A 17,235-nucleotide genomic window follows, 5' to 3' on the forward strand; every position below is an offset into this window, starting at 1 on the left:
AAGTCCCCATATAAATATGTCTTCTCTGAATCGCCCATGTCATCACTTTTCACTCATGTTCAAGGATGGAAGTAGAAGTTATAGGAAGGCCACTGTCTAAGAGACTCAACACTTGACACCCGAGTCTAGTAATGTTTGCAGCAAAGGCTGACAAGAAGCAGGTGCCAAGCACCAAACACTTACATACTTAAAGTTTCTATGTACAGCAGTAAAAGTGAAAAACTCTCTTTACAACACCCCTGATGTAATACCACCAATAAATATAAAAGGCTGTCTCCAGTTTTAAGAGTTACAGCCATAAAATAGATGCTACGAGTGTGTGACCTCCCACATTAAAACGATGGCTTAAAACAAAACATGCCCCCACAAATACAGAAAAGTACACACAATGTACAGCTTAGTGGATTACCATATTGCAAATGCCCATGTAATTATCATCTAGGTCCATGACATAGAATTTGCTGATCATCATCAGGGAACCTTGAATGTCCCAGGCAATCTCCCTCTCCCTTCTCTCATAAGTAATCATTATCATTATCAGGGCCTTTTCTGGCAATTCTTGATTTTATTATTACTACTATTTTAAATTTGTTTATTTTATGAAGGGTTTACTTGCATGGATGTCTGTGCATCACATGCATGCCAGGTGCCCACACAGGCCAGAAGAAGACCTCTGGAACTGGATTTATAAATGGTTGTGAGCGGGGGCTGGAGAGATGGCTCAGTGGTTAAGAGCACTGCCTACTCTTCCAAAGGTCCTGAGTTCAATTCCCAGCAACCACATAGTGGCTCACAACCATCTGTAATGAGATCTAGTGCCCTCTTCTGGCCTGCAGGGAAATTATGTAGACAGAACACTGTATATACATAATAAATAAATATTATACATAATAAACATTTAAAAAAAAAATAAATGGTTGTGAGCTACCATGTGGGAGCTGGGAACTGAACCTGTGTTGTGTCTTCTGGAAAAGGAGCCAGTGCTATTAACTACTGAGGCATCTTTGCAGCCACCATCACCACCACTACCATCATCATCACCATTATTAGACTTTTACTACCAAAATATCCAGGTGCTAATAGTTTTGTCCATTAAAAAAAGAATGTTCTTTTAATGTTTGGATTTCTCCTTCTACTTGTTACTGTTCAGTGTGTTCTCCCACGTCATCTCCTCCTGGTGTTTTACCAGCAGAAGTTTGATTATATCTGTGTGTCTCTCATTTGGCAGTTTGAAGCTACTGATATTCAATGTGTGGACCCATTAATTCATGGGAGAAGATCGCACAAGTTAATAGATGCTTTCCTTGTGTATCACTTGGTCAACTAGTGGTTCAGCTCAGGTAAGAAAGGCATTCATTTACCAGTTTCAAAACAATGACTGGTTCTTCTCACTGTTCAGATCAGTTTTCAGTATCATTATAACATGTTTCAGTCAATTACAATTATCTTATTGCTAGTAAGGCTTTTCAAGGTAACTCCTGAGTTCTTCTGACATAACACTAGTAATTTTTACTTCTTTACTTTACTTCCCAGAATGACAGAGACATTTTCTTGAAGTTTTCCTTGATCTCTTTCCTACCTCATGTTTTTGAGACAGGACACAATAAACCTGGAGCTCACCTGTTTGGCTAGGCTGCCTGGCCAGTGAGCTTCAGGCATCTATCTACCCCTCTCTCTTTGCTCCTCACTTCTCCCAGCACTAAGGATACAGGAGTGAACCACTGCACTGAGCTATCATGGGATGCTAGAAATATAAACTCACATTTGTACATTAGGCACTGTCAGCAAATGGGTCATCTCCCCAGTCCAGAACACCCTTTTCCACACAAAGAATTCTACCTAGTTCCTAGATCCACCTGCATTACATTCTCTCACAATTTTAGCAACATCAGTTTTGGTTGCTTTGACAGCATAACTGTATTGTGTACTTGTTTCAACATGGTTATATAAATAATGCAATTTTAAAACACACTCAATTACATTTATGCACTTTAAAAACAATAAATAAAACTTTGTTGAAAAAGGGTTCTTCTCTAATGTTAATCCAAAGCAAGATTCAACATAATTATTATATATATAAAACCCACTTTTATATGGTTAGACACGACAGTGTAGTATGATATTAGCATAAAACTATGTTAAACACAAATCTGGTAGGGCAATCTGATTCCTAACTGCATTTCTCTAACACAATTCTAAGCATATAAAGAAAAACTATTCTTACAAAATAATTTTTTTTTTTTTTTTTTTTTTGAACGGGGGCAAGCAAGAAAACAAAACAGTCTTCTGGCCATCTGAAGTTACCTGCATTATTAGAACTGTCCTGAAGGGGTAGGGGGTTAGGTAACCTTTTACAGTAGAATGTTTTTGTTCTCATTCATTCATTCATTCATTCATTCATTCATTCATTCTCTTATAATCTGGAAAATATATTTATTTTCCTTGGTCACCTTGGAACCAAAACCAGGTAGAACACTAATAATTCCAATCAATAAGAACAAAATCTTGCTGGTGGTGGTGCAGATCTTTAATCCTGGATTTCTGAGTTTGAGGCCTGGTCTACAGAGAGAGTTCAAGGACAGCCAGGACTATATAGAGAAATCCTGTCTTGAACTGCTCCCACCTCAAAAGAACAAAGCCATGTGCGGAAATTGCCTCACAAATAAAACACCTTAGCTGTGAAAGAGGAGCTGGAGCCATTTCCCACTGCAGAGCTTCATGCATACCCCTCACACCCAGCACTTCAGGGACGAGAAACGAACCCTGTGTCTGACACCCCACACAAATGGCAAGGACGTGTCATATACTCTCCTATCAGCATTCCAGACAATCCCTGGCAAAAACAGGAAAGCATGTCTGTAGAAGGAGGAACAAAGATCTACAAGTGACAAGACTGGAGAAAAGCTTGGATCAAGAACTAATTTTGTCAGAAGCTAGCTGGGTGTACTTGGGAGGTGCTACCAGCAGTCCAAAGAGAAGAGTCAGGCATTCTTTTATTCCCATACCAGATTTTTACTGCATGCTCGCTGCGTGACAAGCACTGTGCTTATGGTTGGACATTCAACACCAAACAAACAAATCCTGGTCCTCGGGATGCCACTCAACTGCTGCTCACTGGTTATCTGGATGGAACTTTTCCAGTTGTGGGTTCCAACATGACTCACTGCAAATGCCTACTGCTTAACAATCTGAACAAAGATCTGACAACAAAACCCATCTGCATGCCAAAACCTGAGAAGTTCTGAGCTCTATAAAGCAAAAAGTAGCTTTCAGAAAAAAAAAAAAATGAGACTACAGACCGTATGTTTCATATTTATAATGTTTTCATAGAAGCAATGAATATAAACTATTCTATACAAACTATTTATTTGTTCTTATTTATGACAAACTTAGTTTCTTTGAAAAAAGATACATAAATAGACCATTGGCTGCATTGCCTCATGCAATGCATTTCAATGCATTGTAACAGTCAACAGTTGAATAAATCACCACAAACTCAATTTTCAGCCTTGATGTTATCTTTATCATATTTAAATACATCATATACCAGCTCCATGCACTAAAACAGTAGTGGCAAAGGCTTTTAGTGAAACATATTACAATGAGAAAGTAAGGAAAACAGTTATTTTCCTAATTATATTACAGATTAGCATCTATTAAAATGTCATCATTACACTTGATTACACAGATCAAAACAAGTCTTCTAGGGATCTACAAAAACCCAAAACCAGCTGAGGGCTTAGGGACCTTCCACGTGTCAGGGAAGATGTCCCTATCTTAGAGATAGAAGGACCAGAGCAGCACTTCACAAGGACATCTTATTTTTCCCAGTGATTGCCTTGTCTGTACTGGCCAGGGGGGGACAGCTGCAGGGAGAATGAGCAACGAGAGCTTGCTTGACAGCTTGAGGGTTAACACTGGCATTTTCCTTCCAAAATAAATGCGACAAGAAACGAACTATCTGATAAGAGAAAAGCAAGATAAATGCCTCTTCAACCGACTGAGTGTAAATGTGACTTTCATCACCCCTCTCTCCTTTCTGCCCAAGCCTGGCAGTGGAGAATGGTGATTCTTTCTCTGAAGAGTCTGCATTCCAACCGAGGAGGCCTCAGGGAGGAGGCAGGCCAGAATCACTGGGAAGACATGTGCCACACACACACTGGTATAGTAGGCTCCCTTTTTTATTCTCAAGAATCATATGTGCCACAAGAAAGTGAGTTCATCAAGTTCTTCTTGTAGTAATTTAGTGATTATTTGTTGGAAAAATAATATAGGGCCTACTGACAAAACCCAGCATGGATATATAATATCTATGGACCTTTCCAAAGACTTTCTACCTGCTTAGCTGAAAGCTATTTTTTGTTTTTTTAAAGTTGTCAGTGCCATTTTAGGAGGTAACTATTAAAGTAAACCTGCAGTAAGTAGCACACATGAACTTCATAGTACCACCATTCATTCAATTTGCTAACACTCCACAGAGGAGGTTTTCAGCCATACAACACCTTAGAGTCGGTCATTCTCCCTTCTAAACACACCTTGTACTGTTTGGCCTACTGGGCTCAGATGGGCAGGGTGACGCATCTTTTTGGAAGTCTATCCAAGAAAGAATATGTCCCTAGTAGGAGCTGTAAGGCCAAATTTACCTGGCTCTCAGGGTAAAGAGATAAGGCTGCCAGGAGAGGGTGACAGGCATTAGAATTCTGGTCACCTCAACTATTTTAACCACGTGGACCCATTCTTGGGTCACCTATGAAAGAGTATAGCCCCAAGTCACCCACTAAGCAAGATGCCCAGAACCCCTCGTCAGAGAAGTGTGGTATCTCAGAAAGGCCTAGCATGGCTAGGAACAGTTTCTGAGGGAATATGTACCACAATGCTCCACTCACTTGTCCTTTGAGACAGGCTAGTGGCTCCACACAGCCCTGTTAACAACAGATGAAGCTGCCAATGGAACTCAAGCCCTACTTCTTACAAGAGACAAGCCAACATTAAACTTTACTTGAAGAATAAAATCAGTTTTTATAAGATTAAAATCATTCAAAATTTCTGATTAAGCATTTTATGTTTCCTTAAATTGTATGGAATCTTTTTTAAGAAAAACAGCAACCAACTTTTTTTAGCTTGCTTGTTTGAGATGGGGGTCTCACTGTATAGTCCAGATGTCTTGAAAGATACCACCTCCCACCAAATAATTACACATGGAGAAGATAAGTGTCAGGAATCAGCTCCCCTCTTACTCTCTGGATTCCTGGGACTGAACTCAGGTCATCAGGGTTGAAAGCAAGCACTTTTACCTACTGAGCTAGTTATCTTGTTGACCCTAGAATCCATAATTCTAGTTAGTGGGTCTTTAGTGTTTTAGCTAGGAAAGTATAATTAATTTCAGAGTGTCTTTTATTACTTTGTATTAAAAACTGCATTTGGATATTATTTTTGTTTTCGTTTCAATCTTTCTCATCAGCATTGCCTAATATGTATGTGTATGCTCTCTCTCTCTCTCTCTCTCTCTCTCTCTCTCTCTCTCTCTCTCTCTCTCTCTCTCTGAGAAAGAGGGAGGGGGCATCTTTTTGGATTCAGATCTTTCCTTTTACCATGAATTACATCCTGGGGATCAAATCCAGGTTGTCAGGCTTGTACAGCAAGCACTTTTACCCACTAAGTCCCCTTTCTAGCCCCAAATTCATCTTTTAATTCTGAAGGTCTATGACAGGTGTTTTGATGTTTCTGTGCTCCCAAAAAGTTACTTTCCTCATAGTTTTCTGTAGGACTAAGTTCATGTGTGTAATTGAGGTTACACACATCAAGTAGTTTAGAAATGCCAGCTGTGCTAGGATAACAGCTGAAATGCTGGTTGTCTTTGTTTTCCTGGACTCCATCCTCTTCCAGTATTCAGTTTCTGGACATATTCTGCCTCTCTAACAGCCCCTTGGATACTGGACAAAGGTTCATCTCCCTACACACCACCCCTGACTGAATGCCCAGTGACCTCTACTAGCTCAGTTCTGGACTCTGTGAGTTTTTAACATGTCTGTAGTGACCCAAACATCTAAAATGCTTCCTCATGTATGTCAGTTCCCTGAGCATGGAGTTCAATGTTTGGCCTGGCTTGTTGGCACTTGAGTTTCTCGTGAACTCTAAATGCACACTACACAAACATGCTGCATATATAACACTGCTGGCTGACAAGTCAACTTGAACACCAGCCAGAGCTCCCTCTTATCACTCCAGTCCTTGGTATTCAGGTCTTCAGTGGAGTGTACATCAGGTATCCCAATCAGTAAGGCTTGAGACAGGTAAACCCTGAGCAAAGCATGGCTCAGGGTTTTAAGAATTATAACTTCACTTCCAGAGAAATCAAGTCAAGTTCCAGCACCCATGTAGAGTAGCTCACAACCTCCTATAACTCCAGCTCCAGGGGGATCTCAAGTCTCTGGCCTCCGAGGGGACCCATATTTACAAGCACACAAACATATATGTAATCAAAATAAAATAAATCTTAAGGTTCCCTAGCCTCCACATATGCTAGGTATGTCAGTCATATTTGTGCACCTATATGCACACACAAACACTCGTGTGTGAGCATACGGCAAAACACTAGAATTAACCTATATACACTTAGGGATATGTGAACAAACCACATATATACACGAAATGTGCATCAAGAAAAATTTTTTAACCAAGTGATTAATTTAAAGATTAATAAATGAAAAAGAAGAAAAATTCAAAAGGCTATAGTATGATGGTTTTATGCAAAACAAAACAAAACAAAGAAAAAAAGAGAAATGAGAAAAAAAATACACCTACATACTCGTTTGTACAAAAAGGATACGAGGGATAAACTAGAAATGGATACATCTGGCAACCTACAGGAAAATAAAGGATTTGGCAACGGGTAGAAGGACAAGGCGGTGGAGGGCTGCCACTCTTTTTTTGTGGGGGGTGGGGGTTGAAGACAGGGTTTCTCTGTGTGGCCTTGGCTGTCCTGGAACTCACTCTGTAGACCGGGCTGGCCTTGAACTCACAGAGATCTGCCTGCCTCTGCCTCCAGAGTGCTACAATTAAAAGTGTGCATCACCACTGGGATGCCCAGCTGGGATGCCACTCTTAATACAATTTTACTATGGTTTTAACTTCAAAAACAAAAACCCAGCACACATAGAGATAAAACTCTAACTGGTAACAACAGAAACAAGCATAACCATTTCTTTGCGTGTGCAGATGGGCTGGAGAGTTGTATTGAGTGTCTTGCTCTGCCAAGCTCTACCTTTTAAACATTTTATTATTTTTATGTGTAGGGGTGATTTTGCCTGCACACATATCTGTGCACCATGGAAGGGCCTGGTGCCCACAGAAGCCAAAAGAGGGCACCAGATTCCCATGGAACTGGAGTCAAAAACAGTTATAAGGCCCTAGGAACTGAACTTGGGTCTTCTGTCAATAACAGCCAGTGCTCTTAACTGCCAAGCCATCTCTCTCTCTCTCTCTCTCTCTCTCTCTTTTTTACTTTTTAGATAAGAACCATAAACAGAGTTGGGCACGGTGATGCACACCTGTCAGGAGGTGGGGGAAGAAGGGTCAGAAATCAAAGGTTAGCCTAGGTTATGTGAGGCCCTGCCTCCAAACACCAAACTAAAAAAACAAAAAAACAAAAAACAAAACCCAAAAAAACTCAAGACATTTTCTTACCAGACACTAATTATACAGTGATGTATGTGGCAGGTACCATCAGAATCTTGTAACCAGGTAAGTACTTGTTTTTTTTTTTTTTTGGGGGGGGGGGGGCATTTTAAAGACAGGGTTTCTCTATGTAGCTTTGTAGAACAGGCTGGCCTCGAACTCACAGATATCTACCTGCCTCTGCTTCCTGAGTGCTGGGATTAAAGACGTGCGCCACCACCGCCCAGCTGAGGTAAGTTCTTTTAATGCCCCAAGGACATACCTTCGTATCTCTGGTACTTGTCCCCTAAAGCTTACCAACCCAAATCTAATAATGATGAAACATCAGAGAAGCCCCAAAGGTAAGGCAGGCACTGTCAAGTCTCGTGTACTTCATAGTATCCAAGGAACTAACTTTAAAACAGACATGCAGATCCACTCTAGATCTCAGGAAATTCAGGAGACCCAATGACTAAATGAGATAAGAAGCATATGTAACATGGGAATCTACACTGGGGGTATTCCCAGTTAGAAAAGACAGTGGGAAAAACTGTCAAGAAGAAATCAGAATCCCACGTGTACAGTAAGGCAGTGCTCAGCCTTACTCGACTTTGACAGTTTGTGGGGGCATGGAGAAGAGTATCTTTAAACACATGCAATTCACCCTCACCACAATTCAGGAAACAAATGTGGGAGATAAAAGAGAATAAAAGAGAGGACACAATAAACACAAAAGCCCAGGGGATCCAGGTAAGAATATAGAGAAATTCTAGGCACAATTTTCTAACTTGTCTCTCAAGGCTGAAATTTCTTTCAAAATAAAGAGGGAAATAATATCATGCATTGCTGGGCAGCTGGAACAGAAATAGCAGGCCTGAGCTAGGGAAGGAACATTCTAGCACCCCTGTGTTTAGCATCACCCTGTAGGAAGAACAGCTAGCTATTTTCCTTGTCTGTGGGTGGCAAAGAGTAACAGAAGTTTTGTGGGAAGTGGGCTTCTTTGAAGTCTTGACATGTCTGGTAAGGGTGGAGAGTAGTCTGTGTGTGTGTAGGAGGGCTTTAAAGTTTTTGTGACTAAGGGAGAGAAATCTCATCTACAGCCTCTGTCTATCATGCCCTCCTAAAAACATTAACTTTGGGACTATCATAAAGCCCATGAGTTAATTGATGAGCAGGCTGGGCATGGGACCTGTAGTCACTCTGGCCAAGTTGTGCAAACAGTCTCATGGGAAAACTCAACTTTCAAAAACCCCATGTAGGCGGTCCCAGAAGACAGAGGCAACTTCTAAGGCAGCATTTGGTCCTGCGAATAACTTTTCATACTATACTAATTAATACGCCAAAGCCTCCTCTCCTCTTGTATGTTATTTCAGTTGGCTAAGTTAGCAATCATTATTGACAAGGACTTCTTTACTTTATTGCTTATTGCAACTTTGGACAAAAGATCCCAGGTTCATACAATGGAACCCAAACCATTAAGAGTTCCTTATAACAAACAGAACATATTTTAGAAACTTTCCAATCCCTATTTATCTTTCTTACCCAGAGCATTGAATTATGGGACAAAATTGATGAGAGGTCATGTGTTCCATCCCCTCCTTCCTCCTGTAAAAGACTGGATCAAAATAGCTCTGGAAAGATATTTATCTATGGTTATTTTAAGTGACTCCCAAGGAGATGCTATCATTTATTTTCAACAGCATTCTCTGTCTTCTTTAAAATGGTTAGCCAAGGAATTCTTCTGGCTTTAAACTGAATTTTTATTGGGCTTACACCAGTTCCCATTTTCTTTTGAGTACTGTAAAACTCTGAGAGAAGAACACCAATTCCCGTTGAACTACTTCCCACCCACCCCTTTCAGTGTCAATAGGGACTGATTGATTCTAGGGCTTATGCTTGTTAGGCACAAGCTCAACACTAGCCACATCCCCAGGCCTCCTTTCCAACTATATTGAAATCTTTCATCACACGGCTTAGTCACTCCAGTGGAGAAACAATGCCAATGGTTCTACAACAGGACTGTCAGGATAACTGAGTCTAGTCACATCCAGGTGGGTGGTATTCATCACATCGCCCTAAACATCCCAGAAAATATCCTACTGTGTTCTGTATTTCATGTCTGAAATCACAGTGTGGTGATAGGGGATAGTGGTACCCAATTCTTACATTAGCATTTGGGGGGCTGAGGCAGGCATTTCTTGGAGTTCAAGGCCAGCCTGGAAAGCATAGTGAATTCCAGGTCAGCCAGAACTATGAATTGAGACCCTGTCTCAAAGGAGAGAAAAGTGCAAGTCACCTTTTAAAATAGTTTAAAACAAAGATTTAGCACTAAAAGGGAATGTGTGTTACTTGGGTTGCTCATTTGTATACAAGGCCATGAGGCCAGATTATGCTGTATCATGCTAAACACATGATTACTGTATTTAGAACTTGACATGATGGTTCCAGTTCCTTTAAAATTTAGGTCTCACTTTAGAGATCTGCATATCACTTTGGGGTTTTAATCATATCAACACTAATACAGACTGTTATGGGAACTGGGAACTATGTATGCTGCTTGATATAAAAGAAGTATCCCAGGAGGTCATGATAACTCAGAAACATGGCACTGATGACTATCACAAAAGGGCAGGCAAATAAAGTAGGTATGTCTGTATAGAATAGGGCTGAGAAGGTATGAGACAGACCTCAAGAAGACAGCACCAAAAAGAAGTTCTTGAATTTTTACCAAATAAGCATGATTTTGAATGGGCAAAGTAAGAAAGAGAAAGTGGTCCCATTAGGAAAGGGGATGCAAAAAGGATGGAGAAATGGTGCCATGTTCAAGGTACCTGAGGAAAAGGAAACTGACAATTCAAAAAGATTTAAGGCAGCCTGGAACTGTATGCTGGAAAGTCCCTTTATTCTAGCAGCACACAGATATTGTCACAAGTTTTAGACCTGCACGGCTGTGATGCATACCAGACAGCCTAATCATAGATGAGCACCTCATGGATGGTGACTATAACAGACTCCAGCACAAGACAGATGGTTGTGCCTTTAGAATGATTACAGCAGGAGCCACTGTCTTCACTCATGTACCCACTGGTATACCACACAGACGGTCAAATCCAGAGGGATATAAAAACATGACACGAATTCAGAAGCAGCAGGCAAGGGGATGGCCAAGGGAAAGGGAAAGTTTGAGAGACAGAGAAAGAAGGAGCAATCAGAGTGCATTTTATGTATATGCATGAAAGCGTCAAAATTTGATTTAAAAAAGAAGAAAAAGAAGCTGATTATAACTAGAACTCTGTAGAGTCAAATTAGTGAGCTAGTAAGATAGCGCTCCTTGGCATAATTAGTCTACTGGATAGCTAGGTCAGAAGAACAGTAATACTTTAGGAAAACAAATTGATGACTGGAAATGTTATCTAAAAGGATAAAAATAATCAAACCCAAATATTTATTTTTCAAAAATTTTATCTTTCTGCATCAGTAAATTATACAATTCAGTACTAAATTTTATCTGCAGACTTCAACATTTCAGTAGCTAATGATATAGATTTAGAGGCAACATATTTCCTTATGAATCCTCGTAGCATATTTATATTGAGGGTCTTATATTTTCTGTACATAGTCAAATTTTCTTTATCCGGCTAACAAGAAGAGGAACTACAATCTATGCATTGACATGCACAGAGCTCTGAGTGACAGATTCTCATATAGCTAGAGACTGCCATGATACATGACTTGCATGTTACTGTGTCTAGATAATTGGAATCAACTTTCAAAATGTAGTCTCAACATTTATCCATCCAATATAAGGAAGAAGGAAAAAATGACAACCACTGCATTACCATGAGCAACCAGTCTTAATCAAAGAGGCTCAGAAGATCCAAGTATATACACAAAGTTAAATTTATTATGTATACAATATTCTGCCTGCACGCCTGAAGAGGGCAACAGATTTCATTACAGATGGTTGTGAGCCACCATGTGGTTGCTGGGAATTGAACTAAGGACCTCTGGAAGAGCAGCCAGTACTCTTAACCTCTGAACCATCTCTTCAGCCCTGAGGACATATTGATATAAACACTAATAACTCTTGTAACAGCAAAAGGGAAATGAACAGAGTCCCAACCTTCCTTTAGGTGGGGAGGCTGTTTGTCTAATGTGGATATCTCTGGTCTCTGTCCCACACCCATTATTTGACAAAATTTTAGAAAGCTAAAACTTCTTATAACTAACGATCTCTTGTGTTTTAATCACAAATGATTACCTATTTGGTGCTAATGAGCAAAAGCACATGGAACGGAATGTGAGTCTACCACTTCATTTCAGGTAATGGCTTTTTGAGCCAGTGGCACTGTGCCTGAGATCTATTCTCAGTTTCCTACAGTATAACAACTGGCTAGTGGGAAGATTTTCACTTGAGGAAGATCTTCTAAAACTCATATAAATATAAATATAAATTAAAGACCCATTATCTATTGATTAAAAAAAAAAACACACACAGCAGGTTAAATAAAGCTTTATGTGGTACTGTTTCCTGTAGCAGCCATCAGCTATTATGAAAATAAAAGTGCTTCACTTACTGAAATCAATGAGAAACCGTCCAAACCCTTGCCTTTGGTGCTGGGGCATGATCATAATGCAGGAGACATTATACTTCTGCTGGCAAAGCTTCTCCTGGGGGAGAGAGGAACAGAGTGTGTCAGAGCTCTGCAGCAGTGGGTTCTTGGTTGCACCTGTTGCCATCCTTGTAAAACTGTCCACCGAGGTGAAACAGTGGCCTGGGTCAGGACCAACCAGAGTAACCCTACTGTGCCAATCAAACTATCAACTGACAACAAGCCATCCACTCTGGACATGATTCTAAACCTACAAAGTCAGGACCAGAAAACACAAGTAATGAATCTAGGGAATGTGAGCAGGGTAAAAGAATACCAACATCGGGAATGACTGCTTTCCTTGCTCACACAGCCTGGGAGATGGAGAAAACACCATGCAGAGTCACCCAGTGGAGTAAGTTAGGATTTGGCGGGAAGCCCAGCTAAATGATAATCTACAACTCTGCAACAACAATCTGTCTTCTGCCTCTGAGCAAATGCCCGAGTGAAACTGAAATAGTAGACATGTGAGTAGATGTGCACAAACACATCTCTCTTGTGAATAAGAAGGCAAAGAAAAAAGCTAGAGAAATAACCTGCATCTCAAATCAGGAAAATCAAACAACAAAGACAATCAGAAACCTCAAAGCCTCTGAACAATAGTGAGACCAAAATACTACCAACAGTCTAAAGCCAGGAGGAGGCTGGGTAGAAACTGCTCTAAGAATTAAAGAATTCGACATTTTCATGGACTGCAGCATCAAGGCAGCGATATTTTATTCACAGTACACAGACACCACCAAAGCCTATACAGAGAAGACCTGGAAAAGGCTTCTAAAGCAGTTAGTACTGTGACCAAATATAAACCATAAGTGAGGCTGACAACAAATAGAACCACATCAGAGGATTACTTTAGGATTACTTTAGAACACCCAGATCTTTAAAAAACCAGTTTCAAAGACCACAGGAAACGACTACAGAAAAAACAAAATTCTAAAGGGCAGAATTAAAGATGTTGTTGTGAAAGAAGATGACCCCCCCCCCCAGCTTTTGTGTATTTGTAGCTGTCTGTGGCATCCTAAAATATGAAGAGGAGGTAACAATGTGAATGCCTTTTCTCTAGAAGATAAATTGCCCATCACTGAATGTGCATGCCAATGGCAAAAGCTCAAATAATTAATTTTACTGTGCAAAGTAAGATAAATGGGTCACTTTATCTAAAAAGAGATGAACTCTCAGCAAAGAGGATTTATATCCTTGATGCCATTCCTTTTTCTGTCCAGAATTGTTCCCAGCCCGGAGAGCTTATTGAAATGTAATCCAAGAGCAATCCTCTCACCCTTTCTTAATAGATGTTCCTGAGCTGGGGAGATAGCCCAGTAAGTAAAGTTCCTGCTGTGCTAGCATGGGTCCTCCACAAGAAGGAGCCTTAGAACCACATAAAAAGAAAGAAGCTGGGTGTGGTGGAGCATCCTTTAATCCCAGCATCCAGGAGGCAGAGACAGGTGAGTCTCTGTTGAGTTCCAGGGCTACATAGAGAAACCTGGTTAAGGCTCTGTCTCAAAACAAAGAAAGAAATCCACAGCTTTTCATTTTCTGTGGAAACAAAAATAGAAATCCTTTTCCCCAGTAACTTGTCCTTGAACTTAAATTTTGGAGTCAAAGCAATTTTTTTAATTAATTCCCTCTCCCTCCCTCCCATTTTCCCTCCCTCCTTCCCTCCCTTTTACCCTCTCTGCCCTCTCACATGCACTCTAACCACCCTCCCCTCCCATCCCCCCACCCCAATTCCACATGTAGGGGAATGCCATTCAGTTGGGGTCATGTAGATCTGACAAGTCATGTGAAGTAGGGACTAGGGCTTCTCTCCTGTCTCTAGATTAAGGCAGTTATCCCTCCATGGGGTATGTGTTCGCAAAGTCCTTTTTGTGCACCAGGGATACATCCTGGCTCCACTGTCTGAGGTCCCTTAGACTGCTCAGTCCTTCTGGCTGAGACCCATATTCAGGGGGGCCTGAGTCAGTCCCATGCTGGCTTCCCAGCTATCAGTCCGGTGGCCTGTTAGCTCCTTCTTGTTCAGGTATGTGTTTCTGCCGCCTGGTCTTGTCCTCTCCATCTGCATCTGAGTTCTACTTCGACTCAGTGTTTATGTATGGGTGTTTGCTCCTGTTTCCAACAGGCATTAGTTGAGGGCTCCACGGATAAGTTAGTTGTTGATCTCACTCTCCGGGAAGGACATTTATGGTAGCCTTTCCACGGAAGCTCAAATTGTTATTTGGCAGCAGTCTTGTAGTTCTCTAGACCTTTCTTTGTGTTCAATTTTATCTTCAAACCAATATTGGCTCCCTCTTTTATGTTCTCTCTTTCTCTCTCTCTCTGTCTCTTTCTCTCTCTTTCCTGTCTTCCACACTAATGTGGTTTGATCAAGCCAGACCACCTGAAACGGAGTACCAGGTGATCCTACATTCAAAAAAGCTGGACAAAGCAGCCTTACAGACTATAGCCAGGATTTCTGAATCTTCTTCGAATCCTCCATGACAGCGCCCCTTACCAGCAGGAAGTAGTTTGGAAAGAACAATGCCCAAATTCCCAAATATTGTCTATAAATGTAAATGGACTTGGTTATATATATATATATATAAAACTGCTAAGTCAGACAAAATAGAGAAATAACATGAAATAAACGAGATAATTTAAAAAATAAAAAAAAAACAAACGAAAGAAAGACTGACAGACAGACAGACAGGAAGGAAGGAAGAAAGAAACAAAGAAACAAAGAAACAAAGAAAGAAAGAAAGAAAGAAAGAAAGAAAGAAAGAAAAAAAGTCAGGCAAAGTGGTTCCCAGTTATAATCCTAGCGATGAGAGACAGTGAAGGTCTCTGGAACTTGCTGATGAGCCACACTAGCTTATTGAGTAGTTCCAGGTCAATGACCCTTTCTTGACACTGGTGAAAATCACACAGAAGTGCACACATACAAATATATGTGATTGCTACTAAACTCTAATCTGCACTACAAGTGTGCCTTCTTTGCTCCAGTCTGAAAGCCAGATGTATTAATGATCTGCAGAAAACCTGTCATGGTTATCTTGGATACTCTGTGGCTGTTCTTCATAAGAACCTCTGAAACTCTGGTATATATCCTAAAGGGCCAAAGGTTCCCACATTGTAATTTATGTTAGAATATAGATTAATTTACATTTACATGTGGTTACTTCTTAAATTGTTTTTTTGTTTCACTTTTCTGTCAAAAGCATTTGTATTTCATAATTGTAAGAAATGATGAAAGTGGCTACCACAGTAGAAAGAAAAAGTTGAGCTTGTTCTGGTAAAATGTCTGGGCAGCCAGGAGGACGTGAGGCAGGGAACCAAGACTATAAGAGTACCTACTGATTGTTTTTGAGACAGGGTTTCTCTGTATTGTCTATAAGAGTACCTACTGATTGTTTTTGAGACAGGGTTTCTCTGTATTGTTTTAGAATCTGTCCTGGAACTAAAACTCTGTAGACCAGGCTGGCCTTGAACTCAGAGATCCACCTGCCCCTGCCTCCCAGTTCTGGGACTAAAGGTATGTTCCACCAATGCCAGGCTACCTACTGATTGTTTGTTACTCTCCAAGGGCCAAAGCAGGTTCACTGTGAGGATCATTAAAAGACAACAACAACAAGGCATCAATAAACTGCATGCTTGAATTCATATTACATTTAAAAAAGCACTACTTTCTAATAGGAAGGGCAGTATGAGCAATACTATTTATTAAAAGTAATTTTGGAGAAAAATATCATCACAAACCCCTAAAAAACATAGTCTTGAAAAATTATATCGATTCCCTATTGTAGTATTATGAGTTAACTCTGACTCATTTTGGTTGTAGAAGGTGCAGAGTGTTAACCAATGGGCATATAGGAACACTAAAGCAGGCTTTCATGATTTGGTGCTTGCATCTGTTCATAGTCTTGGGGTTGTTTCACAGATTTGAAGTAACCAGGTGGCAAAGTTCACTCATACCTCCTACTTCTTTCTTCTTTTGAGGGCTGGTAGTGCTAAGGACATTGAGGGACAGAGAATGTGAACACAGAGTCTCACCACGAAGTCCTGGCTGACCACAAACTTGTGATCCTCCTGTCTTAGCCTTCTGAGTGTTATGATTAGAATATCTGCCACACTGGGCAGATATTCTTCTGTGAAAACATCACTTCTATGGAGTGTTTCATGAATATTAAAGAAAAGCAAATCCAATAAGAGTCACTCATCTGCTGGGCCTTTGGATAATTACCATCTTTGTTTATGTAACCATTTTCTTAGGTGCACACCTAATGAAAAGTTGAACACCTGGCAAACAGTTTCAAAACCAGTTCTCTTTTAATTCACATGAGTTGTCAACAGTAGCTTCTGAGCAGAAGAATTTGAAGGAGGAGCTCTAAATGAGTGAAAAGATAAGCCACTAGCCAGGCCCACACCTTTAATCCCAGCACTCGAGAGGCAGAGGCAGGTGGTTCTCTGTGAGTTTGAGGCCAAGAACAGCCTGGTCTACAAGAGCTAGTTCCAGGACAGCTTCCAAAACCACAGAGAACCCCAGTCTTGAAAAACAAAAACAAACAAACAAAGATAAGCCACTGGTCCTTAGAATGCAAGGTCTTCTCCAATCAACCTACCTAAAGAGAAGTAGGTTTCCTAATGGTAAGGCTTCTTTAACAGCTAAAACTATAGCACTGATGATGAGAGGCAATGGTGTAAAACCAGCCATCTATTGCTTGATGATCAATGGCACTGTTGTTTTTACTTTTAAATTACATTTATTTGTTGGTGCCTGTGTGCATGTGTTCCTGCATGTGTGTGACTTGGTGCATGTGAACAACTTCTGGGAGTCAGTTCTCTCCCACTACGTAGATCCTGATCTTTCTCCACTGAGCCATCTCGGCAGCCCCATAAACACCAATGTTCTAACAATGGATATTGTTGACCACTTAGAGAAGGAAATGAGTCA

At 40.6% G+C, this 17,235-nt stretch overlaps 1 protein-coding gene across 7 annotated transcripts in view; it reads right to left on the minus strand.

The window, feature by feature from the left end:
- The window catches only part of Kat6b (lysine acetyltransferase 6B), a 180,959-nt gene that overhangs the window by 23,086 nt on the left and 140,638 nt on the right, over positions 1–17,235 (minus strand). For all 7 annotated transcript variants that reach the window (XM_051174765.1, XM_051174768.1, XM_051174767.1 and 4 more), the window contains one exon: positions 12,234–12,327. In XM_051174765.1, the coding sequence (XP_051030722.1) occupies positions 12,234–12,327 (94 nt within the window). The remainder of the gene's footprint in view (positions 1–12,233; positions 12,328–17,235) is intronic.

Source organism: Phodopus roborovskii, unplaced genomic scaffold (genome assembly GCF_943737965.1).
Source record: "Phodopus roborovskii unplaced genomic scaffold, PHOROB, whole genome shotgun sequence".
NCBI lineage: Eukaryota > Metazoa > Chordata > Mammalia > Rodentia > Cricetidae > Phodopus > Phodopus roborovskii.